Source organism: Hyla sarda, chromosome 8 (assembly GCF_029499605.1).
Source record: "Hyla sarda isolate aHylSar1 chromosome 8, aHylSar1.hap1, whole genome shotgun sequence".
Lineage (NCBI taxonomy): Eukaryota > Metazoa > Chordata > Amphibia > Anura > Hylidae > Hyla > Hyla sarda.
In genome coordinates, this window is record NC_079196.1 from 219,634,867 (window position 1) to 219,662,600 (window position 27,734).

A 27,734-nucleotide genomic window follows, 5' to 3' on the forward strand; every position below is an offset into this window, starting at 1 on the left:
ATGAGTGATAGTGTACTGTGTGTAGTCCTATCCAGATGACAGTGATAGTGAACTGTGTGTAGTCCTATCCAGGAGAGTGATAGTGAACTGTGTGTAGTCCTATCCAGATGAGAGTGACAGTGAACTGTGTGTAGTCCTATCCAGATGACAGTGATAGTGAACTGTGTGTAGTCCTATCCAGATGACAGTGATAGTGAACTGTGTAGTCCTATCCAGATGACAGTGATAGTGAACTGTGTGTAGTCCTATCCAGATGACAGTGATAGTGAACTGTGTGTAGTCCTATCCAGATGACAGTGATAGTGAACTGTGTGTAGTCCTATCCAGATGACAGTGATAGTGAACTGTGTGCAGTCCTATCCAGATGACAGTGATAGTGAACTGTGTGCAGTCCTATCCAGATGACAGTGATAGTGAACTGTGTGTAGTCCTATCCAGATGAGAGTGATAGTGAACTGTGTGTAGTCCTATCCAGATGAGTGATAGTGAACTGTGTGTAGTCCTATCCAGATGAGTGATAGTGAACTGTGTGTAGTCCTATCCAGATGAGTGATAGTGAACTGTGTGTAGTCCTATCCAGATGAGTGATAGTGAACTGTGTGCAGTCCTATCCAGATGACAGTGATAGTGAACTTTGTGTAGTCCTATCCAGATGAGAGTGATAGTGAACTGTGTGTAGTCCAATCCAGATGAGAGTGATAGTGAACTGTGTGCAGTCCTATCCAGATGACATTGTTAGTGAACTGTGTGTAGTCCTATCCAGATGAGAGTGATAGTGAACTGTGTGTAGTCCAATCCAGATGAGAGTGATAGTGAACTGTGTGCAGTCCTATCCAGATGACATTGTTAGTGAGCTGTGTGTAGTCTTGTGCATCATTCAGATGAGAGTGATAGTGAACTGTGTGTAGTCTTGTGCATCATTCAGATGAGAGTGATAGTGAACTGTGTGTAGTCCTGTCCAGATGAGTGATAGTGAACTGTGTGTAGTCCTATCCAGATGACAGTGATAGTGAACTGTGTGCAGTCCTATCCAGATGACAGTGATAGTGAACTGTGTGTAGTCCTGTCCATCATCCAGCCATTTCTATTGCATGGAGACCATTTCCCCTAAAATCAAGAAATCTCCAGACCTCGAGTCATCTTCTCCGGTGACCACCAAAGAAGCCCCCCTGGGGTATCATCCAGCTTTTCCAAAAAAAGTTTGGCAGATTTGTCCTTGCTGGGTGATGTCCAGCGGCCATATTGGTTGTAAGTTTCCTGGGGATTTCTTTGGTTTTATGGGGATGACACAAGGCGCGGTCATGTGACATGGTCCGGAGAGCGTTTGGCTGTGGCTCCCTCCATTGGCAGGGCAGGTGGAGCCGATCCCGTTTAGCCGTCGGTTTTGGATTATTTGGGTTTACCCTTCGATCCTGTGGCTGTGTACAAAACTTCTTCACTACGGCTGAGGCTGTGCGTGGATAGCGGGGACGGCGGGGAGGGCCAGCTCTCTTTTTGGCTTGAGGGTCTGCAAAAAAATGAAATGAAATAATGTGACCTCATTTATCAATAGACATGGTGTTATTAATATGTGTTCCCATAAGGACTGTCATAGGGACGTTGGCTCCTCTCGTAGCCAGGATTGCCCCAGACCCAGCCTTACTTACCCCGGTTGATGTGATGTTCGGTTGTACTTGTGAAAATCGCTGCAGGAGAAGGGACAGGCTGAAATGACAAGAGGGCACAGGTCACACAGAGGTCAGTGGCCCTTATATTCTGGGTGGGGTCCCCCCCTTACATTCGGGGTTCTCACCTGTACACGACTCCAGGATGTCAGAGACCTCTGTAGCCAGCATCTGGGCGGAGGGCAGGCACACGTTCAGGGGACTCTCACCAGGATCGTCCTCTTCTTCATCCCCAGCTCTGAAAGAGACAGCAGCACATGTAGGGGTGTCGCTGTGGGCGGAGTCTACTCTTTCGCTGATTTCTATTTACTATAGGTTTGCAAAAAATATTGCAGATTTCGGGCTCACCTTTTTTCGACATCGAGCTGGAGCGACGTTGATAATATTTTTTGTACTTTCTATAGAAGGAGGGAATAGAATGAGATAATAGAAAAATCGATATAATCTAACAGTATACAGGATCAGTGAACAGGACAAGATCGTGGAACAGGACAGGATCAGTGAGCAGGACAATATCAGCGAACAGGACAGGATCAGCAAACAGGACAGGATCAGCGAGCAGGACAGGATCAGAGAGCAGGACAACATCAGCGAACAGGACAGGATCAGCAAACAGGACAGGATCAGTGAGCAGGACAGGATCAGAGAGCAGGATAGGATCAGAGAGCAGGACAGGATCAGTGAACAGGAGAGGATCAGTGAACAGGACAGGATCAGTGAACAGAACAGGATTAACGAACAGGACAGGATCAGCAAACAGGACAGGATCAGCGAACAGGACAGGATCCGCGAGCAGGACAAGATCAGTGAACAGGACAGGATCAGCAAACAGGACAGGATCGGCAAGCAGGACAGGATCAGAGAGCAGGACAGGATCAGTGAACAGGAGAGGATCAGTGAACAGGACAGGATCAGTGAACAGAACAGGATTAACAAACAGGACAGGATCAGTGAACAGGACAGGATCAGCGAACAGGACAGGATCCGCGAGCAGGACAAGATCAGCGAACAGGACAGGATCAGAGAGCAGGATAGGATCAGAGAGCAGGACCGGATCAGAGAGCAGGACAGGATCAGAGAGCAGGACAGGATCAGAGAGCAGGACAGGATGAGTGAGCAGGACAGGATCAGCGAGCAGGACAGGTTCAGCGAACAGGACAGGATCAGTGAGCAGGACAGGATCAGTAAATAGGACAGGATCAGTGAGCAGGAGCTGCAATGAGGTTTCTGTACCATGTAAATTCTGTGTTTTTTGATGTCAGAGCTGTGTGCAGCTGCAGCTCCCACCTCCCCTCTGATGGAATTGATGGAATCACCTCTCATGCACTCTCAGAGACACACTGAAGAAGAGGCTCTGCAGCTCCCTCCTCCCCTCTCACAGCACTCTCAGAGACACAATGAAAGAGAGACCCTGTAGCTCCCTCCTCCCCTCTCACAGCACTCTCAGAGAAACACTGAAGAAGAGGCTCTGCAGCTCCCTCCTCCCTTCTCATGCACTCTCAGAGACACACTGAAGAAGAGGCTCTACAGCTCCCTCCTCCCCTCTCACAGCACTCTCAGAGACACAATGAAAGAGAGACCTGCAGCTCCCTCCTCCCCTTTCACAGCACTCTGAGACACACTGAAAAAGAGGCTCTGCAGCTCCCTCCTCCCTTCTCATGCACTCTCAGAGACACACTGAAGAAGAGGCTCTGCAGCTCCCTCCTCCCTTCTCATGCACTCTCAGAGACACACTGAAGAAGAGGCTCTGCAGCTCCCTCCTCCCTTCTCATGCACTCTCAGAGACACACTGAAGAAGAGACTCTGCAGCTCCCTCCTCCCCTCTCACAGCACTCTCAGAGACACAATGAAAAAGAGACCCTGCAGCTCCCTCCTCCCTTCTCATGCACTCTCAGAGACACACTGAAGAAGAGGCTCTGCAGCTCCCTCCTCCCCTCTCACAGACACACTGAAGAAGGTTAATTGAGGCTAAAAGATGGTTAATTATTAAGGATGATGGCGCCTTCACCTGTACAAAGCTTAGTAGTTTTTTGTTGGACACTTCCAGATGTTTGCGAGTCACTTCAGACTTCCGCAGTTGACAATCGGACAGTGACAACCGCCTGTTGAGGTCCATACCCTGAGGACAGAGAGGACACAGATAAGCTGTACTCACTAGTGCCATCTACAGGTGGTTGGGTGATGTATTCACATTGAGCGCTCACCTCTTGGACCTCTATGGCCATCAGCTTCTTCTTCCCTGACATCTGGCTTTTGAGTTCGATGATCTCGGTCTCCAGAAGCTGGATGACCTCCTCGTAGTCGTGTTCGGCGCTGTGTGCCTGGCGCTGGGCCAGCTCTGCTACCTGCAGCTTGTTCTGAAAACATCTATTCTCGGATAGGAGTACTGTCACTTTCTGTAAAAACATGCGCAGTTGCACTTGACACATTCCACTTGATGTTCTCTTATGAGCCCACTGGGCCCGATTCAGATCCTGCACCCACCTGGTTTATCTTCTGAAGTTCTTCTTCCGCTTCTTTTTTACTCTTTTCCGCTTCTCGAAGTAAAATCTGCGAAATCCAAGTCACAATTTATAAGAAGCGTCTAAAAAATCCTCATCTGAAAGAACTATTGAAACTGGGGCCAACCATGACAAACCCAACATTATATCTAAGTTGGCCTATTACAGCTAAATAAGTGGGCACTATTGTGACTATCACATGGACCATCATAGTGGATTGGGAATAAGATGTCAAGGGGCAGAGTACCCCTTTAAAGGGTGGAGGAAGAGGAGGAAAATCGTTAATTTCTAACGATAATTTGTTTTCCCTTAGTCCTAACAGTGGCACAGATGGAGTATTCTGCCCCTGTGGACTGGCTAGGACCAGTGGAAATTTTATTGACAACCTCTTAATTAAGTGTGTAATTAGACCCCCATACATATAGGGGAAGAATGTCCCCGCCCCTTGTGTATTAGCAAGAAGGAAAGAAACAGGAATAAGGGAGGGATTGTTGGGAGGGATGGGAAAACAAATTATCGTTAGAAATGAACCATTCCCTTATGTCCTATCCAGTGGCACAGATGGGGAATTAGCAAGCAGATACCCCCATGGGAGGGCATTCATACCTGGGTGGAGGATAAAACTGACCACCCAAAGGAGGAATAGCTAGTTATCCTAGAATCCACTCTATAGTGTAAGATAAAGGGGAAGTCAGAACTCCAGGAAGCCGACTTACAGATGAGTTCCAAAGGAAACCAGCTCTGCAAAAGAGGTAGCTACTGCTCTAGTAGAGTTAGCTTTGACAAAGTTAGGGGGCTCCAGACCCTGAGAAACATGGTTGATGTTAGTAAATGTTGGCACTTTAGGAATAAATCCCATGCAGGAATAGGTCGGATGATTGTAGTCTGAATTCTAGAAGCTCCTTTCAGGAATCTTCTTATTAGGGGGTCTTGAGAAAGAGACCTATTGGGGGAGGCCGAAATAGCATAAACTTGCACATTAAGGGTGGAAGATGTTAAACCTGATGACCAATCTGTCTTGCAGGAATTGAAGAATGGTAGGAATGGAAGAATTCTTGAAGGATAGTTGGCGCAAGCGACACCATGACAAGGAAATGTTCCAGATTTTTCCAGAAGCTTTTGTAGTAGCTTCAGATCTGGAGTGAGATAGAGTCCTCAAGACCGCCCCTGAAAGCCCTTCTAAGTGTGGAAGGGACTGATCACTCTCCAGGCTGTCAGGTTGAACATTTGTAGGTTCGAGCAGCTGTGAGTGTCCCCTGACACTATTTATTGCTCTGAGGGAAGCCTCCAAAATTGGCCTTGACTCATTTGAATGAGTTGAGTGAACCAAGCTCTTTTGGGCCAGTATGGAATGATGGCTATCACAGAGGCTTGGTCCTGCCTGATTTTCATCAATACCCTCAGAATCAAGGAAAAGGGAGGGACGATGTAGGCCAGCCTGAACCTTCACGGGATTGAGAGAGCCACAGGATTGTCTTCCCTGTAAAGGGAGCAAAATCTCTCCACCTTGGCGTTGAACCTCGTTGCCATGAGATCTCTGGCATACCCCACCTGAGCGTGATCTGATGAAAGATGTCTGGATGGAGAGACCACTCTCCAGTTGGAAGACCCCTGTTCAGGTGGTCTGCTATGACATTGTGAGTTCCCCGTATATGAACGGCTGACAAATGGGTGAGGTTCAACTCTGCCCAATCCAGAATCACACCTATATCTCTCAGGAGACTTTGTGACCTTGTGCCTCCCTGTTTGTTGATGTACAATACAGCTGTCATGCTGTCTGAACTCTTACCGCCTTGCATTGAATCTGAGGCACAAAATGGAATAGGGCTAGTCTAATGGTTCTCATTTCCAGGAGATTTGAAGATAGCATCTTCTCCTGGGGAGACCAGGTCCCCTGGACTGTCATGTCCAATAAGTGAGCTCCTCAGCCTACAAGGGATGCGTCTCTGGTAAGTATGATCCATGCAGGTGGGATCAAAGACTTGCCGTCCTGAAGGTATAATCACCATCTCAGGGAGGACCGGACTTGAGGGAACAGGGAGTGCACGGAATTTAGTCCCACTGGACTGTGATCCCACTTGGCTAATACTTCTGACTGAAGCGGTCCTAGGTGCCACAGTGCCCAAGGCACCGCCTTCGCGGTTGCTGACATTAGACCCAATGTTCTCATTAGATAGCAAATTGTTACCTTCTTGGGAACTAAGAGAGTTTGGGCTGTATCCTGTACCCGTAGCTTTTTTTTGGGAGTCAGATGAATGTCATTGTCATCGAGTCCAGAAGGAACCCCAGGAATTTCACTGAGGTGGCTGGTTGGAGATTGGATTTGTTCCAACTGATCATCCAACCTAGCTGGTGAAGGAAGGATACAGCAATCTGAATATTTTGGGATAGGATCGCTTGAGAGGAGGCTTTGAGGAGCCAATCGTCTAGGTAAGGGACTTTAGATAGACCCTTAAGTCTCAAAGCTGCCACCACGAAAACTACTACCTTGGTAAATGTGTGTGGGGCTGAAGAAATTCCAAACGGGAGGGCAACAAACTGATAATGCCGTAGAACTCCCTGAATTTAAACAGCGATCCTTAAGAATCTTCTGGATCCAGGGTGTATGGGGATATGAAGATAAGCATCCTTGAGGCCCAAAGTTGCCAGGAAATCCCCTGGAATTAGAAGAATGATGAAAGGCTGGATTGTTTCCATACGTCTGATAGACCGGTTGAAGAACCTTAGGTCTATAATCATTCTCCAGTCCCCGGTTACTTTGGGGATCAAGAACACAGGAGAATAGATGCCCGCCCCTTGCTCCTGAATGGGAACCTCTTCTAGGGCTCCCTTTTGGAGATATTCTAGAATATAGGTTTCAAAAAACTTTTGTTTGTTGGAAGGTAGGAGTCTGGAGGAACACTGTACTACTCCACTCTGTAACCCTCTGAAATTATGCGAAGGACCCAAGGGATCTGAATGTGAGTCTGCCAGGCAGGCAAAAAATGCTGAAGGCGACCGCAGACAGGAAGTGAAGGAGAGGGAGTTGAGACAGAATGGGAGCGCTGGCAAAAATCCAAGAGCCTCGGAGAGGCCCATAGTCAGGGCGCTGTGGACTTTGCACCCCTTGGAACCCCTGGAGAGCCTAGCATCCTTTTTTGGGCCCCCAATCTTTTTGGGTTTTGGCTTGGGAACCAGATCTGTTCCCATAACGCCTGCCTCGACCCCGAAAGGGCTGCTGAGAAAGAGATTTCCCTTTCCTATCAGCCAGCCCCTCCATTATGCGGTCGAGTTCAGTCCCAAATAAAATGCCAGGCTCATACGCCATCGCACACAAAGTGTGCTTAGAGGAGTTATCAGACATCCAGGGCTTAAGCCACAAAGGGCAACAGCCCACAGAAGAAAGAACTATAGTTTTAGAGGCTTACTTCAATTGTTGAGGGGCGGCATCACACAAAAAATCAATCGCAAGACTAGTTGTCTTCCAAGAGGCAGTTGTCTTGCAAGAGGCCAGGATGTCATCCCTAGAAACCCCTTGGTCTAGGTCGTTCTGTATCTGAGAGAACCTAGCTCTCAGAAATTTGGCTACCTCAGTGGAGGCTATAGTAAGAACGGGACCTTTCTCCGGCTTCTTCCACTCAGTCTTCATCAAAGAATAGAGGGAATCATCTGCTTTAAAGGCCCTAGGCCCCTTAGAGGCAGATGTAGAGGCTTCACCCCCGTCAGCATCATGGTCCCCCGACCTGATGGACCTAAGCAGCCAGAGCCAGAGTTTTCTCAGGAAAAAATAGATATTGAAATTTATCTTCTTCTTCAGAGGATGAAGATTGAGAATCCCCACGGGCTGCTTCTCCAGACACCTCCATAGACCTGGGAGGGGAAGATGGTCTAGCACGCTTAGCTGATACCAGCTGCTTCAGCTCTTCTATGGAGGCCCCCATCATATTCATATTAGAAGACACAAAGTCCTTCACCCACACGACCATATTCTGCATGGTCGGTTCTTGCTGGGCTTCACATCTAGCATGGCAGGACGGGCAACAGGAAAATTGGTAATTATCCTCTAATAGTGCCTGACAGTCATAGCCCTGGAGAGGTTTTCTCTTAGAGGTCGCTTTTTTAGCGAGCGTCTCCTGGGGGCCGACAGCCGAAGACAGGCTCTGAAAAAGATAAGAGCAGTTAGATGGGAAGGGAGAGAGGATGAACTTATCCCCGAAGAAAAACAAATTTGCTTTACCAAATGGAAAGCTACAAAAGCAACAAACGTTGCAGAAAGAAAGCACTATAGCAAAGGCTATGCACACTGAAAGCAGTACTTGGACAAAAGTCAAAGCACTACCGCTCCAGGAGACCTAAAGCCTGCACTGGCTGCCTTTAATAGTCTCCTGGGCACCAAACACTTAAGCTCCACCCCCAAATGGGCAGAATCAGGAAATACATTTTATTATCTCAAGTATAAGTAAAAAACAAATAACCCTTAATAGGGAAGAAAGGGTAGGTTGAAACTAACAACCCCTCTGAAAAGCGAGCAGAAACTACAGTGGTAACTCGCAAAAACCTCCGGCCAAAGGACCAGAAGTGACGACAGGTGCGAGGCTGCCCCGCCCCCTCATGGAGCGCAGAGTGCACATGAGGAGGAAGCAAGGAGGAACAGCCCCGCCATCGGCAGAAAGTGCAAGCGCACTCACAAAATAAGGAAGAGAATAACAAAAAAGAAAGGTGGGGTCAGGAAGACCCCAGAGGTATGTCAGGAAAAAATACCTAGGGAGACCCAGGTAGAAAGGTACAAGGTCCAGGATACTGGACACCACCAGTCAGAACCTGCCCAAAGGACAGAAAAAAACATAAGGGGTGGGGGTATTCTTCCCCTATATGTATCGGGGTGGGAGGGTCTAATTACACATTTAATTGAGAGGTTGTCAATAAAATTTTCACTGGTCCTATTCAGTCCACAGGGGCAGAATGCCCCCATCTGTGCCCCTGGTTAGGACGTAAGGGAAGGAAGTTTTAGAAAGAGAAAAGGAGAAGGAAGAGAATAAGACAAGGGGAAGGATGAGAAAGAGAAAGAAAAAGGGGAGGAGGAGAAGGGGGAGGAGAAAGGAAGAGGAGGACAAGAAAGAAGATAAAAGAAGATGACGAGAATAGAGGGAAAGAAAGGAGAAGAAAGTTGAAGAAAATAAGAAGAAGTAAGGGGAGGAGAGAAGGAAAAGGAGAAAGAGGAAGAAGAGGAGAAGGAAAAGGAGAAAGAGGAAGAAGAAAAGAAACAGGAAGAAAAAAAGGAGAAAGTGAAAGAAAATGAGGAGAAATGGGAGGAAAGTTGAAGAAAAGGAGGAGGAGAAGAAAGAAAAGGAGAGGAGAAAGAGAAATAAAAAGAGGAGGAGGAGGAAAAGGATGAGAAAGAAGGGGAGAAAGGGAAGGTGAGGAGAAAAGAAAGAGGTGGACGAAAAAGAAGAGGAAAACAAGGAAGAAGAGGACCAAGAAGGGGAGAAAGAGGATGAGAAAGAGGAAGAAGAAGAAAAGGAGGAGGAAGATGAAAAAAAAAAATAGGAATTGGAAGAGGAGTATGAAGAAGGAAGGGGAGGTGGAAAAAGAGGATGACGGAGAACAAGAAGACCGGAATCAAGATGACTGGGAAAGATCGAGGAGGACCTAAGGTCACCCTTTTTTGGAGGACCACCACAGCTAGGGCTACCTACCTTAAGCCGCCGCACCTCCTGCCTCAGCTCCAACACCTCGTCCTGCAGTTTCTCCATATCCAAGCTATCGAAGAACCTCGGAACATCCATCTCCTGCAGAATGAAGATGGTTTAGGTCAAAAGGTAACGTACCAGAGGACACGAGGCAGGACAGGGACGGACCCTCTTACCTTTGTGACCGGGGAATGGAACGCACACGTGTCCAGCAGACTGGCCGCTTCATAATGGGTGAAGAGGATGGAGCCGGAGTCCAGACCGGCGTCTTCCATCTCGTCTTGTAGACCGTCACGGAGGGCCTGCAGGAAATCTTTAAGGGGGGGGGGAGGGGGAGGAGAAACCGATGTGACAGCAGCACAAAGTGTTTCAGGACAATAATGACGTTATGGGTGGGAATGGATTGGGGGGGTCATGGAGTGATAGGGGAAGAATCGCAATGTGTGGAGGAGAATAAACTCTCTAGGGCAGTGTTTCCCAACCAGGGTGCCTCCAGCTGTTGCAAAACTACAACTCCCAGCATGCCTGGACAGCCAACGGCTGTCCAGGCATGCTGGGAGTTGTAGTTTTGCAACAGCTGGAGGCAACCTGGTTGGGAAACACTGCTCTAGAGGGTCTCAGACAGACAAACCCACCTCCATATGCTACTGTCCCCTGACAGTCTGTGATCAGACCCTGGTGCAGATCTCTCCTCTTCTCCTCCGAGACCTCCATCCCAAGGAACTGCGGGATCTGTGAAGACAATGAAGCATATAGCGTCTTATACTCCAATCCCATCCGAATCTGCACCGCTCGGGATACACTGCATCATCCTCCATGCAAAACAGCAGAGGGCAGCAGTGAGCGCAACAGGAAATCATCAGCTCTGGATGTGAATGGAGTATAAGACATCATACAGATGGCGGACGCTGATGTCTACATGACGCCTATGGATCGCTTACCAAATCCAGCTTGTCCTCTTTGATGCGGACGTGGGGATGTAAGGAGACCTTGTGCTTGTTCCCTGGAGATGTTCTGTGATTTGGCGGAGACACTGGAGCTGCAATGTGGAATGGGATAGACATGACCGATGCTATAGAACCTCTATAGTGTGTTATTGGAAAACTACAACTCCTATCATGACCCGAGAAGCCTTCAGCTTGATGGGATTTGTAGTGCAGCAGCTGGCAGGTTGGCACACGCCGCTCTAATCCAGTGTTTACCAACCAGGGTGCCTCCAGCTGTTGCAAAATTACACCTTCCAACATGTCTGGACAGCCAACTTGGGAAATTTAGTTTGGCAACAGCTGGAGGCATACTGGTTGTAGTTTGGCAACAGCTGGAGGCACCATGGTTGTAGTTTGGCAACAGCTGGCGGCACACTGGTTGTAGTTTGGTAACAGCTGGAGGCACACTGGTTGTAGTTTGGCAACAGCTGGAGGCACACTGGTTGTAGTTTGGCACCAGCTGGAGGCACACTGGTTGTAGTTTGGCAACAGCTGGAGGCATACTAGTTGTAGCTTGGCAACAGCTGGAGGTACACTGTAGTTTGGCAATAGCTGGAGGCCCCCTGGTTTAGCAACAGCTGGGGGCACACTGGTTGTAGTTTAGCAACAGCTGGAGGCACACTGGTTGTAGTTTGGCAACAGCTGGAGGCACATTGGTTGTAGTTTGACAACAGCTGGGGGCCCCCTGGTTTAGCAACAGCTGGGGTACACTGGTTGTAGCTTAGCAACAGCTGGAAGCACACTGGTTGTAGTTTGGCAACAGCTGGAGGCACACTGGTTGGGAAACACTGGACTAGTTATGTCTAAGGCATGATAGGAGTTGTAACATAAAACCTGCCCACACAGGGGTTTGTGTCTCCATGCTAACTATATGTATATATTTATTTCTTTATTTTAAAAAAATAATTCTTAAATATGTAAAGAAAAAAAAGTAATCTTCATGCATCCCACAGTGTCAAAGAGGTGTGGCCTGGAGTCTGGGCCCAAAATGCCTCTTTGCTCCTACGCCACCCCCCATTCTGCCCTCTCTTAATGACACACAGTTCTCTCCTGTTGACGGCGGCCCTGCGTGTTTCTCCCGCGCACGCGCTGCCTATAAGGATAGGTGGAGCATGCATGCACAAGACACACAGAGCCACGCCTCCCTGACACTGTAGAATCCGATTGGTCACTATGGGCAACTACTCCACTGTTCCTCTACACAGGGTTTGATAGATGGCCCCCCCCACCATGCCCTCTTACCTGATATGGTGAGTTCGGGGGGGCAGATATCGGGGGATGGAGAAGGCACGTTATTTTCAAGTCGGCACTAAAAACAAAATTTGTTAAAAAAAATTATTATGGTTATGTACACATTGTATAATGTAACAGTAAAAACATCAGATCTGACCCGTTGGCTGGTGGAGCGGGGACACTTATTTACGATAGGTGACCAAGCTGAAGAAGCACTGCGAAGGGGATAGGGTAACACGTGACCTAGCTAAAATGTGCCGCAATAAAACCTGGGCCCCGTGGCCTCTCACCTCAGGGGAGCGGACATGGACCTTCAGTCTGCAGGAGGCAAGTCCATTTCCCATTAACCTTTGCTGCAACGAAGAAGAACTACTGGACCCAGAAACACTGGGGATCCGGCCCGTATTTGGTATGAAGGACACGTCCGTGCAGCTGTCCTGTCTTAGAAGAAAGAAGACATGGAGGTCGTAGACGTTCCCATTCTGTGTCAAAATTGTCTCTCTAGGTCAGTGTTTCCCAACCAGGGTGCAAAACTACAACTCCCAGCATGCCCGGACAGCCAAAGGCTGTCCGGGCTTGCTGAGAGTTGTAGTTTTGCAACAGCCGGAGGCACCCCGTTTGGGAAACACTGCTCCGTGTAGACGGGTCCTGTACCCACCTGAATCGGGCTCTGGCCAAAATGCGTTTGGCTTCTTCGTTGGTGACTCCGATCAGTGAGTCTTTGTTGATGGACAGTAGCTGGTCTCCCGATCGGAGCCGTCCGTCCTGGTGAAGGGATAAGGGGGTATTAAAAAACAAACATGGCCGCTTTCTTACCGAAACAGCAGCGCGCCTGTCCATGGTTATGTCTGGTACTGAAGGTATTTGGCTGAGCTGTAATACCACGCGCAACCTGAGAAGAGGTGTGGCGCTGTTTTTTCTGCTCCTATGCAAATTGTCTCTTTAGACTAGTATATGCATCCTCTGTTCTACCTTAAAGGGGACCTCCGTTGCAGAACCTCTTATGTGGACAGGGGATAAGATGTTCTGCAGTGAAGTTCCCCTTTAAAGGGGTACTCCAGTGGAAAACTTTTTCTTTTTTTTAATTAACTGGTGCCAGAAAGTTAAGCAGATTTGTAAATTACTTGTATTACAAAATCTTACTCCTTCCAATACTTTTTAGCTGCTGAATACTGCAGAGGAAATTATTTTCTTTTTGGAACACAGAGCTCTCTGCTGTCATCATGACCACAGTGCTCTCTGCTGACATCTCTGTCCATTTTAGGAACTGACCAGAGCAGCATATGTTTTCTATGGGGATTTTCTCCTACTAAAATGGACAGAGATGTCAGCAGAGAGCACTGTGGTCGTGATGTCAGCAGAGAGCTCTGTGTTCCAAAAAGAAAATAATTTCCTCTGTAGTATTCAGCAGCTAATAAGTACAAGAAGGATTAAGATTTTTTAATAGAAGTAATTTACAAATCTGTTTAACTTTCTGGCACCAGTTGATTTAAAAAAAAAAAGTTTTTCACCGGAGTACCCCTTTAACTCTCGAACTCTAACATTTGGGGAGCTTTATCAAAACCTGTAAAGTGAAAAAATCGACCAGTTGCCCATAGCAACCAATCAGATGACTTCTTTTATAAAAAAAAAAAAAAAAGACTCTAAAAATAAAAGAAGCGATCTGATTGGTTGCTATGGGCAACTGGTCAACTTTTGGTCAGGCTTTGATAAAGATCCCCAATTGCCCCTAAATTTGGCTCTGTCTTCAACCCTAGAGGTTCTCATAGCCAAGGCCAACCTTAAAAGGGGTACTCCGCCCCTAGACATCATGGGGGTCCCGCCACTGGGCACCCCCGCGATCTTGGCTGCGGTACCCCAGACATCCAGTGCAAGGAGCGAACTTTGTTTAGTGCCGGATGACTGGCGAAGCGGGGCGGAGGCTCGTGACGTCACGGCCATGCCCCCTCAATGCAAATCTATAGGAGGGGGCGTGACGTCACGAGCCTCCGGCGCTGCACCCGACACTCTAAACAAACACCAGGTGGAGCAGGGAGATTGTGGGGGTCCCCAGCAGCAAGACCCCCACGATCAGACATCTTATCCCTTATCCTTTGGGTAGAGGATAAGATGTCTAGGGGCAGAGTACCCCTTTAAAGCTTGCCTGTAACATTGAGCGTGTCCTTATTCATGTTTGATTCCAACCCCAAACCCTGTGTATGTCTATAGAATTAGAGTATCTGAAAGTGTCTATATCTTGTATATAATGACTACTAGTCGTTCTTACTCGGAAGCCGTCCCCATCAGGTAGCATCTCCTGCACATACACCATGGGCCCCTCCTGCCGGTTGGACCCTCCACCGATCATCAGCCCCAATCCGGTAGACTTGAGGATGGAAATATTCTGGACTCCCAAGTCACTGATAATAGAATTAAAGGGATATCATGGATCTTCTGTGTCACATTACAGTACGTGGTGTCCATCAACCTGAGGAGATAATGGATCTGTCATACGTCTGAGGTACCTTGCTGTGGAGTATGAAGACACTCCGCTGCTCCCACCAAACTGGCTATGAGAACTGGCAGGACTCAGGAGCAAAGGACTCTGGGAGCGGGAGGAGGACCCCGAAGACGTACTTTCCAGGTACCTGCCTGTGATGGAAAGGAGGAAGAGTAAAGGAAGGAAGAAAGGAGGCTGAAAAATGACAACTCTGGTTCTATCCCCCCCCCCCCCCCCCCCCCATACAACCATACATTTTAGCATAGAGTCAAAATACCTGCAGAATGGTGTAATACTCACTGCTGTGCATTATGGGAGAACTCCGGGAAGATCCATTGTCACTGTGAGAGCTGCATTTCTCCAACAATTCAGAGAATTCCTTCCTGAAACATAATATACAGTATAAACTATAATACTGCCCCCTATGTACAAGAATATAACTACTATAATACTGCTCCTATATACAAGAATATAACTACTATAATACTGCTCCTATATACAAGAATATAACTACTATAATACTGCTCCTATATACAAGAATATAACTACTATAATACTGCCCCATATATACAAGAATATAACTACTATAATACTGCTCCTATATACAAGAATAGAACTACTATAATACTGCTCCTATATACAAGAATATAACTATTATAATACTGTCCCTATGTACAAGAATATAACTACTATAATACTGCTCCTATATACAAGAATATAACTACTATAATACTGCTCCTATATACAAGAATATAACTACTATAATACTGCCCCTATATACAAGAATATAACTACTATAATACTGCCCCTATATACAAGAATATAACTACTATAATACTGCCCCTATATACAAGAATATAACTACTATAATACTGCTCCTATGTACAAGAATATAACTACTATAATACTGCTCCTATATACAAGAATATAACTACTATAATACTGCTCCTATATACAAGAATATAACTACTATAATACTGCTCCTATATACAAGAATATAACTACTATAATACTGCTCCTATATACAAGAATATAACTACTATAATACTGCTCCTATATACAAGAATATAACTACTATAATACTGCTCCTATATACAAGAATATATCTACTATAATACTGCTCCTATATACAAGAATATAACTACTATAATACTGCTCCTATATACAAGAATATAACTGCTATATACAGTAGATGACAGGCCCTGTATTACCGCTCTCAGGATGTATTAATCATCACTATGGCGGTACATCTGTCAGCAGTATGTTGCGGTCAGAGCGGATTATACCCCAGGGGGTCTGTGTGACTGTAGGATAATAACATTCGGAGTTTATCCCTTATTACCCCCTGTAGATAACGTCCGCTTCGACCTCTACGTTTCATCTCCTTTGTGTTTTGCAGGATTTACTTTATGGATTGATAAATAGATTTAAGTATAAATAGGTCGTGACGGTCCCTGACTAGGACTTCTTCTCCAACCCATTTGTTCCCTATATGTGGTAAACTACAAGGCTCCGCTCAGGTTAGGAGAATTTTAGAAATTGTGCTTGAACATGAAGCATCATGGGAAATAAATGCAATCAATAACTATACTCCATAGCAGTGTTTTCCAACCAGTGTGCCTCCAGCTGTTGCAAAACTGAAACTCCCAACTATAACTATACTCCATAGCAGTGTTTTCCAACCAGTGAGCCTCCAGCTGTTGCAAAACTGAAACTGACAACTATAACTATACTCCATAGCAGTGTTTTCCAACCAGTGTGCCTCCAGCTGTTGCAAAACTAAAACTGACAACTATAACTATACTCCATAGCAGTGTTTTCCAACCAGTGTGCCTCCAGCTGTTGCAAAACTAAAACTGACAACTATAACTATACTCCATAGCAGTGTTTTCCAACCAGTGTGCCTCCAGCTGTAGCAAAACTACAACTCCCAGCATGCCCGGACAGCCTTCGGCTGTCCGGGCATGCTGGGAGTTGTAGTTTTGCAACAGCTGGAGGCACACTGGTTGGGAAGCAGTGCTCCATAGATATCTGAATGGTGCCCTAAGAGTCTTCAGGCGGTAGAATGTGACGCCATGTGGTTGGTGAACAGATGCCAGTTTGTGCAGATGGTGGACTGAATTAGGATAAAGCTCACAAGATGGAGAGTGTTAGACGTCCTTCTTCTAGTAAGTCGGCAAATCCACAACCCTGTGACCCCCAGAAGAGCTGCCCCTGCTGTGCTGCATCTTCGCCATCCAGGGACTTGTGTTATTCAAGGTCAAAGTCAAGTTCCCTCTCAAGGTCACTATCATTGAAGGGGACCATCCCTGGTGCTATAGAGGCAGACGTCCATATATAAGAGCCCCCCAGCGTATCTAATAGCAAGCAGGCCTGGTGCAAGGATCTTGGACACATCCCCTCCTCATGTAATCTCCTTACTACTGGGGTGACACACTGTAACAAACCTCCTCCTCATGTAATCACCTTACTACTGGGGTGACACACTGTAACAAACCTCCTCCTCATGTAATCTCCTTATTACTGGGGTGACACACTGTAACAAACCTCCTCCTCATGTAATCACCTTACTACTGGGGTGACACACTGTAACAAACCTCCTCCTCATGTAATCTCCTTACTACTGGGGTGACACACTGTAACAAACCTCCTCCTCATGTAATCTCCTTACTACTGGGGTGACACACTGTAACAAACCCCCTCCTCATGTAATCTCCTTATTACTGGGGTGACACACTGTAGCAAACCTCCTCCTCATGTAATCTCTTTACTACTGGGGTGACACACTGTAACAAACCTCCTCCTCATGTAATCTCCTTACTACTGGGGTGACACACTGTAACAAATCTCCTCCACATGTAATCTCCTTACTACTGGGGTGACACAATGTAACAAACCTCCTCCTCATGTAATCTCCTTACTACTGGGGTGACACACTATAGCAAACCTCCTCCTCATGTAATCTCCTTACTACTGGGGTGACACACTGTAACAAACCTCCTCCTCATGTAATCTCCTTACTACTGTGGTGACACACTGTAACATACCTCCTCCTCATGTAATCTCCTTACTACCGGGGTGACACACTGTAACAAACCCCCTCCTCATATAATCTCCTTACTACTGGGGTGACACACTGTAACAAACCTCCTCCTCATGTAATTTCCTTACTACTGGGGTGACACACTGTAACAAACCTCCTCCTCATGTAATCTCCTTACTACTGGGGTGACACACTGTAACAAACCTCCTCCTCATGTAATCTCCTTACTACTGGGGTGACACACTGTAACAACCCCCCTCCTCATGTAATCTCCTTACTACTGGGGTGACACACTGTAACAAACCTCCTCCTCATGTAATCTCCTTACTACTGGGGTGACACACTGTAACAAACCTCCTCCTCATGTAATCTCCTTACTACTGGGGTGACACACTGTAACAACCCCCCTCCTCATGTAATCTCCTTACTACTGGGGTGACACACTGTAACAAACCTCCTCCTCATGTAATCTCCTTACTACTGGGGTGACACACTGTAACAAACCTCCTCCTCATGTAATCTCCTTACTACTGTGGTGACACACTGTAACAAACCTCCTCCTCATGTAATCTCCTTACTACTGTGGTGACACACTGTAACAAACCTCCTCCTCATGTAATCTCCTTACTACTGTGGTGACACACTGTAACAAACCTCCTCCTCATGTAATCTCCTTACTACCGGGGTGACACACTGTAACAAACCCCCTCCTCATGTAATCACCTTACTACTGGGGCGACACACTGTAACAAACCTCCTCCTCATGTAATCTCCTTACTACTGGAGTGACACACTGTAACAAACCTCCTCCTCATGTAATCTCCTTACTACTGGGGTGACACACTGTAACAAACCTCCTCCTCATGTAATCTCCTTACTACTGGAGTGACACACTGTAACAAACCTCCTCCTCGTGTAATCTCCTTACTACTGGGGTGACACACTGTAACAAACCTCCTCCTCATGTAATCTCCTTACTACTGGGGTTACACACTGTAACAAACCTCCTCCTCATGTAATCACCTTACTACTGGGATGACACACTGTAACAACCCCCCTCCTTATGTAATCTCCCTACTACTGGGATGACACACTGTAACAAACCTCCCCCTGATGTAATCACCTTACTACTGGAGTGACACACTGTAACAAACCCCCTCCTCATGTAATATCCTTACTTCTGGGGTGACACACTGTAACAACCCCCCTCCTCATGTAATCTCCTTACTACTTGGGTGACACACTGTAACAAACCTCCTCCTCATGTAATCTTACTACTGGGGTGACACACTGTAACAAACCTCCTCCTCATGTAATATTCTTACTACTGGGGTGACACACTGTAACAAACCTCCTCCTCATGTAATCTCCTTACTACTGGGGTGACACACTGTAACAAACCTCCTCCTCATGTAATCTCCTTACTACTGGGGTGACACACTGTAACAAACCTTCTCCTCATGTAATCACCTTACTACTGGGGTAACACACTGTAACAAACCCCCTCCTCATGTAATCTCCTTACTGTGGTTACACACTGTAACAAACCCCCTCCTCATGTAATCTCACTACTACTGGGGTGACACACTGTAACAAACCCCTCCTCATGTAATCTCACTACTACTGGGGTGACACACTGTAACAAACCTTCTCCTCATGTAATCACCTTACTACTGGGGTGATACACTGTAACAAACCTCCTCCTCATGTAATCTCCTTACTACTGGGGTGACACACTGTAGCAAACCTCCTCCTCATGTAATCAATCAGGGGTTTTGGCAGGGTTTTGCTGGATGATCGGGGGCCTTGGATGTAGGCTAACTTTATTTGTTGCGGGCAGTGCGGCGCCCCCAACAAGAGTGCGCTCTAGGCGGCTGCCTATTTTTCCTATAGGCAAAGCCGGCCCTGATAGCGAGACTAGAGAACATTCACTGCAACTTTAGTGGACTCCACCTGACCTTATATTATGTGATCATGGGGGTGTAATACCACATGTCTCCTGTAGAGGGAGACCTGTCCTCACAGCCATCCCCTGAACACCAGAGCCAAAAATCTTGGTCTGGTGTGTTGGTCCTCTTTGTACACCTGCGATAACATTCTTAAAGGGGTTATCCAGGAAAAACTTTTTTTTATATATATCAACTGGCTCCAGAAAGTTAAACAGATTTGTAAATTACTTCTATTAAAAAATCTTAATCCTTTCAGTACTTAAGAGCTTCTGAAGTTAAGGTTGTTCTTTTCTGTCTAAGTGCTCTCTGATGACACGTGTCTCGGGAACCGCCCAGTTTAGAAGAGGTTTGCTATGGGGATTTGCTTCTAAACTGGGCGGTTCCCGAGACACGAGTCATCAGAGAGCACTTAGACAGAAAAGAACAACCTTAACTTCAGAAGCTCTTAAGTACTGAAAGGATTAAGATTTTTTTAATAGAAATAATTTACAAATTTGTTTAACTTTCTGGAGCCAGTTGATATATATATATATATATATATATATATATATATATATATAAAAAGTTTTTTCCTGGATAACCCCTTTAAGACCTTTCAGAGATTTACAAATAATCGATATATCTTCTATATCGGTCTCGAACTGTGGCCCTGCAAAACTTCAACTCCCAGCATGCCCGGACAGCCAACGGCTGTCCGGGCATGCTGGGAGTTGAAGTTTTGCAGCATCGGGAGGGCCACAATTTGAGACCTGTGTTCTATATGGATAACTATATGGACCCCCAACCTCTATATAAAGGATAGCTCTAAAAAACCCATTAGGAACCTCTTGGAGGATACCCGTAATGACCTGGGAACATTAAATGGGCACTGTCATTAAAACTAATTTTTGCTATTGCACTCCTTATGGTAAATAAAAAATCTTTCTTTAAAATAATAAAAATAAAGTTTTCTATGTTTTATTTGTGTTTAAAAAAGCTGCCACTAGGTGTCTCCCTACTTGTCCAGAGCACATTTCCCCCACATCTCTCGCACAGACTTTGGACTCCTGCTGGCCTGGCAGAAGTCCAAAATCAGGAAGTGTAGTCTGTAGTGCTGACGGGTGTTTGCAGCCTTAGCCAATCATAGCTCATCTCACACTGAACTGCTCTTGGCTATATGTAGCAGAGTGAGGGAGGAAGTTCTCCCCTGTATGGCTTCAGATGCCTGCTGGGGAACGCCCCCTCCCGGTCTGTGAATCTGACTGAGACTGAGCAGAAAATACAGAGGAATATCAAGGTAGAAAACTAAAAAAATAATGAAAAAAAAAGGCAGGGGGTGGTTTATCATGATGGGGGCAGTGAACTGGGAGGTACTTTTTAACCCCTTAAGGACCCAGGGCGTATGGATACGCCATGGGTTTTTAATCGTTAAGGACTCAGGGCGTATCAATACGCCCGTGGGAATTCAGGTCCTCGCCGCACGCCCGGCGGGGACCGGACCGGGATGCCTGCTGAAATCATTCAGCAGGCATCCCGTGCAAATGCCCAGGGGTACGGTGTCCATTTTAGGACAGCATCAGCCGTCAAGCTGTACCTCGCTCATCCTTCAGCCAAAACGGCGTCCCGCCTCCTCCGTCAGGCAAAACCTTTGTCATCCTTAAGTCTGTCATACCTCAGATGAAAATGAAAGTGCTGAGTCAGCAGAGCTTCGGCAGACCTGCTAGCACAGACAGTGTGTGATTGGCTGCTGCCAGCAAAGATACTGTGATTGGTTGATGGGAGCGTAGGTGTGTGCAGTCCCGCTCCACTGTTTACACACATTTCTTTACAAACCCTAATCCTCTCATGTACCCAGCTTTCCCCTATTCCTGCATAACAAACCTGCGCTAATCCTCTCATGTACCCAGCTTTCCTGAGCGTAGGTGTGTGCAGTCCCGCTCCACTGTTTACACACATTTCTTTACAAACCCCAATCCTCTCATGTACCCAGCTTTCCCCTATTCCTGCAAAACAAACCTGTGCTAATCCTCTCATGTACCCAGCTTTCCCCTATTCCTGCAAAACAAACCTGCGCTAATCCTCTCATGTACCCAGCTTTCCCCTATTCCTGCAAAACAAACCTGCGCTAATCCTCTCATGTACCCAGCTTTCCCCTATTCCTGCAAAACAAACCTGCGCTAATCCTTTTCATTTGCACAGCCCACTGTTCCAAAGATCTGTCAAACACCAGTGTGGTGTAAATACTCACTGCACCCCTTATTAAATTCTGCGAGGGGTGCAGTTTCCAAAATGGGGTCACATGTGGGGGGGTCCACTGTTCTAGCACCACGGGGGGCTTTGTAAACACACAAGGCCCCTGACTTCTATTCCAACCAAATTCTCTTTCCGAAAGCTCAATGTCGCCTCTCCTCTTCTGAGCATTGTAGTGCGCCCGCAGAGCACTTGACGTCCACACATGGAGTATTGGGGTTACAAATTTTGGGGGTCATTTTCTCCTGTTACCCCTTGTAGATATGTAAAATTTGGGTAAAAAGCAGCATTTTTGTGATAACATTTTCATTTACACATTTTCATTTTATCAGACTTTAACAAAAAGTCGTCAAACACCTATGGGGTATTAAGGCTCACTGTACCCCTTGTTACGTTCCTTAGAATGTGTAGTTTCCAAAGTAGTATGCCATGTGTTTTTTTTTTTTTTTGCTGTTCTGGCACCATAGGGGCCTCCTAAATGCGACATGCTCCCCAAAAACCATTTCAGCAAAATTTGCTTTCCAAAAGCCAAATGTGACTCCTTCTCTTCTGAGCATTGTAGTTCGCCCGCAGAGCATTTTACATCCTAACATGGGGTATTTCCATACTCAGAAGAGATGGGGTTACAAATTTTGGGGGGCATTTTCTCCCATTACCCTTTGTAAAAATGGTAAATTTGGGGAAAAAAATGAATTTTAGTGAAAAAATTTTTTTTTTCATTTACACATCCGACTTTAACGAAAAGTAATCAAACACCTGTGGGGTGTTAAGGCTCACTGGACCCCTTGTTACGTGCCCCGGGGGTGTAGTTTCCAAAATGTTATGCCATGTTTCTGCTGTTCTGGCACCATAGGGGCTACATAAATGCGACATGCCCCCCAAAAACCATTTCAGCAAATGCGCCCGCCAAACACTTGACATACACATATGGGTTACAAATTTTGGGGGGCTTTTCTCCCATTACCCCTTGTAAAAATTCAAAAACTGGGTCTACAAGAACATGCGAGTGTAAAAAAGGAAGATTTTGAATTTTCTCCTTCACTTTGCTGCTATTCCTGTGAAACACCTAAAGGGTTAACACACTTACCGAATGTCATTTTGGATACTTTGAGGGGTGCAGTTATTATAATGGGGTCATTTATGGGGAATTTCTAATATGAAGGCCCTTCAAATCCACTTCAATACTGAACTGGCCCCACGAAAAATTCCGATTTTGAAAATTTTGTGAAAAATTGCTGCTGAACTTTAAAGCCTACTGATGTCTTCCAAAAGTAAAAACATGTCAACTTTATGATGCAAACATAAAGTAGACATATTGTAAATGTGAATCAATATATAATTTATTTGGAATGTCTGTTTTCCTTACAAGCAGAGAGATTCAAAGTTAGAAAAATGCAACATTTTAAATTTTTTCATCACATTTTGGAATTTTTCACCAAGAAATGATGCAAGTATCGACAAAATGTTACCACTAATATGAAGTAGAATATGTCACGAAAAAATTATCTCAGAATCAGAATGAAAAGTAAAAGCATCCCAGAGTTATTAATGCTTAAAGTTACAGGCCGGGTTCTTAAAGTGAAAATGGGCTGGGTCCTTTAGGGGTTAAACAATGAGATTAAAAACAAAAAAAAACTTTCCATACCTGGCCTCATCGTCCCGGGCGATTAGGAGTCGCATATAGCTGGTAGCAGACGCCATCCGTAAGACATCCACAGCTCTGTGGAGAAACAGTGAGGGATTAGTCCCATGAACACTTGTGGTGGCCCAGTACGGGAGGTGTTACCCAGTACCCTTGCTGTCCTGTCAGGCAGCCTCCTTCAGTGTCCCCAGGGCCCCTTGTACCCATTTCCCCTCTTACATATGTTCTGCAGTGTATTGCATTATAAAATGTGTTATATCTTTAAGAGTTATACCATGTGATTGTTACCCAGGAGGTACCAGTGACCAGGTAACCCCAAGAGTGACCTTTGGGCTCCCTGCTAGTCTCCCCCATATAAGCCCTGGGTGGAGCTTCTCTCTCTTGGAGCTTCTCTCTCTCTTCCTGATGAGGCCCAGTGCAGTCGCCTAGTGTGTGTGTCCAGAGTGCTGGAGGCCTCAAAGTCCAGTCCTGCAGCCACCATCAATTCAAGTAAGATAAAGTCACAGCTGTATAAGTCAAGTCAAATCAGTCCCGGTCATCTATCAAGTCAGCGTGGTCTGCATTCAATTGCCCAGTTAAACCACGCCCTGGCATCACGAATACAAGGGGTTAATGCCATCTGCCCCTAGGGTAACAACATCTGCCCTCATCACACCCTGCTACCACACACTGGTGACTAGTGACTCATGACTAAGTTACCTGTCGTTGGAGACTCCAAGCAGACTCTCTCCATTCACTTCCAGAATCTGGTCTCCGGGTTGTAGACGTCCTTAAGACATTATGAAATATTAGTATGGACTCCACCACCATGGCATGGAGAGATGTTATAAAACCCTACAGACCTTCTAAGTTACAGATCTAAACACTGGATCAGAGTATGTGGTTGAGTAAAGGTTATGGGTTTTAGAGTAGGACACAGTTGGGTGAAGGTTAGCAGGCTGGCTGGGACACTAATGGGAGAAGGTGGAAATGATGTAAGCGGCCAATATAGGACAATGGCTGCCAGTCACTGAAGAGACTTGTAAAAGTCACAGCTTACTGGAGGTGATGGAGGAGAATGGTACGAGACATGTACTGGATGTGATGGAGGAGAATAATAAAGGACATGTACTGGAGGTGATGGAGGAGAATAATAAAGGACATGTACTGGAGGTGATGGAGGAGAATAATAAAGGACATATATTGGGAGTGATGGAGAAGAATAGTAAAGGACATGTACTGGAGGTGATGGAGGAGAATAGTAAAGGACATGTACTGGAGGTGATGGAGGAGAATAATAAAGGACATATATTGGGAGTGATGGAGAAGAATAGTAAAGGACATGTACTGGAGGTGATGGAGGAGAATAGTAAAGGACATGTCCTGGAGGTGATGGAGGAGAATAGTAAAGGACATGTACTGGAGGTGATGGAGGAGAATAGTAAAGGACATGTACTGGAGATGATGGAGGAGAATAGTAAAGGACATGTACTGGAGATGATGGAGGAGAATAGTAAAGGACATGTACTGGAGGTGATGGAGGGGACTAGTACAGGACATGTACTGGAGGCGATGGAGGAGAATAGTAAAGGACATGTACTGGAGGCGATGGAGGAGAATAGTAAAGGACAAGTACTGGAGGCGATGGAGGAGAATAGTACAGGACAAGTACTGACGTTGATGGAGGGGACTAGTACAGGACATGTACTGGAGGTGATGGAGGAGAATAGTACAGGACAAGTACTGGAGGTGATGGAGGGGGCTAGTACAGGACAAGTACAGGAAGTGATGGAGGAGAATAGTAAAGGACATGTACTGGAGGTTATGGAGGAGAATAGTAAAGGACATGTACTGGAGGTGATGGAGTAGAATAGTAAAGGACATGTACTGGAGGTGATGGAGGAGAATAGTAAAGGACATATACTGGAGTCTATGGAGGAGAATAGTAAAGGACATGTACTGGGGGTGATGGAGGAGAATAGTAAAGGACATGTACTGGAGGGGATGGAGGAGAACAGTAAAGGACATGTACTGGGGGTGATGGAGGAGAATAGTAAAGGAAATGTACTGGAGGTGATGGAGGAGAATAGTAAAGGACAAGTACTGGAGGTGATGGAGGAGAATAGTAAAGGACATGTACTGGGGGTGATGGAGGGGACTAGTACAGGACATGTACTGGAGGTGATGGAGGAGAATAGTAAAGGACATGTACTGGAGGTGATGGAGGAGAATAGTAAAGGACATGTACTGGAGATGATGGAGGAGAATAGTAAAGGACATGTACTGGAGGTGATGGAGGGGAATAGTACAGGACATGTACTGGAGGTGATGGAGGAGAATAGTAAAGGACATGTACTGGAGGTGATGGAGTAGAATAGTAAAGGACATGTACTGGAGGTGATGGAGGAGAATAGTAAAGGACATGTACTGGAGGTGATGGAGGAGAATAGTAAAGGACATGTACTGGAGGCTATGGAGGAGAATAGTAAAGGACAAGTACTGGAGGCTATGGAGGAGAATAGTAAAGGACAAGTACTGGGGGTGATAGAGGAGAATAGTACAGGATAAGTGCTGGGGGTGTTGGAGGAGAATAGTACAGGACAAGTACTGGGGGTGATGGAGGAGGATAGTGCAGTACAAGTACTGGGGGTGATAGAGGAGAATAGTCCAGGACAAGTACTGGGGGTGATGGAGGGGGCTAGTACAGGAGAAGTGCTGGGGGTGATGGAGGGGGCTAGTACAGGAGAAGTACTGGGGGTGATGGAGGAGAATAGTACAGGACAAGTACTGGGGGTGATGGAGGGGGCTAGTACAGGAGAAGTACTGGGGGTGATGGAGGAGAATAGTACAGGACAAGTACTGGGGGTGATGGAGGAGAATAGTAAAGGACATGTACTGGAGGTGATGGAGGAGAATAGTACAGGACAAGTACTGGGGGTGATGGAGGGGGCTAGTACAGGAGAAGTACTGGGGGTGATGGAGGAGAATAGTACAGGACAAGTACTGGGGGTGATGGAGGAGAATAGTGCAGGACAAGTACTGGGGTGATGGAGGAGAATAGTGCAGGACAAGTACTGGGGGTGATGGAGGAGACAAGTACTGGGGGTGATGGAGGAGAATAGTGCAGGACAAGTACTGGGGTGATGGAGGAGAATAGTACAGGACAAGTACTGGGGTGATTGAGGAGAATAGTACTGGACATGTACTGGAGGTGATGGAAGAGAATAGTAAAGGACAAGTACTGGGGTGATGGAGGAGAATAGTACAGGACATGTACTGGAGGTGATGGAAGAGAATAGTACAGGACAAGTACTGGGGTGATGGAGGAGAATAGTACAGGACATGTACTGGAGGTGATGGAGGAGAATAGTACAGGACAAGAGCTGGGGGTGATGGAGGGGGCTAGTACAGTACAAGTACTGGGGGTGATAGAGGAGAATAGTAAAGGACATGTACTGGAGGTGATGGAGGAGAATAGTACAGGACATGTACTGGGGGTGATGGAGGAGAATAGTGCAGTACAAGTACTGGGGGTGATGGAGGGGGATAGTACAGGACATGTACTGAGGTGATGCAGGGTAATAGTAAAGGACATGTACTGGAGGTGATGGAGGAGACTGGTACGGGACATGTACTGGGGGTGATGGAGGGGACTAGTACAGGACATGTACTGGAGGTGATGGAGGGGACTAGTACAGGACATGTACTGGAGGTGATGGAGGAGAATAGTAAAGGACATGTACTGGAGGTGATGGAGGAGAATAGTAAAGGACATGTACTGGAGGTGATGGAGGGGACTAATACAGGACATGTACTGGAGGTGATGGAGGGGAATAGTAAAGGACATGTACTGGAGGTGATGGAGGAGAATAGTAAAGGACATGTACTGGAGGTGATGGATGAGAATAGTAAAGGACATGTACTGGAGGTGATGGAGGAGAATAGTAAAGGACATGTACTGGGGGTGATGGAGGAGAATAGTACAGGACATGTACTGGGGTGATTGAGGAGAATAGTAAAGGACATGTACTGGAGGTGATGGAGGAGAATAGTAAAGGACATGTACTGGAGGTGATGGAGGGGACTAGTACAGGACATGTACTGGAGGTTATGGAGGAGACTAGTCCAGGACATGTACTGGAGGTGATGGAGGGGAATAGTAAAGGACATGTACTGGAGGTGATGGAGGAGAATAGTAAAGGACATGTACTGGAGGTGATGGAGGAGAATAGTAAAGGACATGTACTGGAGGTGATGGAGGGGACTAGTACAGGACAAGTACTGGAGATGATGGAGGGGACTAATACAGGACATGTACTGGAGGTGATGGAGGGGAATAGTAAAGGACATGTACTGGAGG

General features: G+C 46.3%; 1 protein-coding gene across 8 annotated transcripts in view; it reads right to left on the bottom strand.

Annotated features, from left to right (window-relative positions):
- Window positions 1-979: 979 nt before the first annotated feature.
- The window catches only part of LOC130285555 (syntaxin-binding protein 4-like), a 186,675-nt gene continuing 159,920 nt past the window's right edge, over window positions 980-27,734 (bottom strand). For all 8 annotated transcript variants that reach the window (XM_056537108.1, XM_056537109.1, XM_056537110.1 and 5 more), the window contains 19 exons: window positions 24,095-24,164; window positions 23,399-23,473; window positions 14,833-14,915; window positions 14,558-14,684; window positions 14,320-14,452; window positions 12,712-12,818; window positions 12,344-12,494; window positions 12,063-12,129; window positions 10,776-10,873; window positions 10,470-10,566; window positions 10,011-10,147; window positions 9,841-9,933; window positions 4,149-4,214; window positions 3,869-4,060; window positions 3,673-3,783; window positions 2,013-2,062; window positions 1,793-1,902; window positions 1,647-1,704; window positions 980-1,507 (listed from right to left, as the gene is read on the bottom strand). In XM_056537108.1, coding sequence (XP_056393083.1) covers window positions 1,390-1,507; window positions 1,647-1,704; window positions 1,793-1,902; window positions 2,013-2,062; window positions 3,673-3,783; window positions 3,869-4,060; window positions 4,149-4,214; window positions 9,841-9,933; window positions 10,011-10,147; window positions 10,470-10,566; window positions 10,776-10,873; window positions 12,063-12,129; window positions 12,344-12,494; window positions 12,712-12,818; window positions 14,320-14,452; window positions 14,558-14,684; window positions 14,833-14,915; window positions 23,399-23,473; window positions 24,095-24,164 — 1,943 coding nt within the window. In that variant the 3' untranslated portion in view covers window positions 980-1,389. The remainder of the gene's footprint in view (window positions 1,508-1,646; window positions 1,705-1,792; window positions 1,903-2,012; window positions 2,063-3,672; window positions 3,784-3,868; window positions 4,061-4,148; window positions 4,215-9,840; window positions 9,934-10,010; window positions 10,148-10,469; window positions 10,567-10,775; window positions 10,874-12,062; window positions 12,130-12,343; window positions 12,495-12,711; window positions 12,819-14,319; window positions 14,453-14,557; window positions 14,685-14,832; window positions 14,916-23,398; window positions 23,474-24,094; window positions 24,165-27,734) is intronic.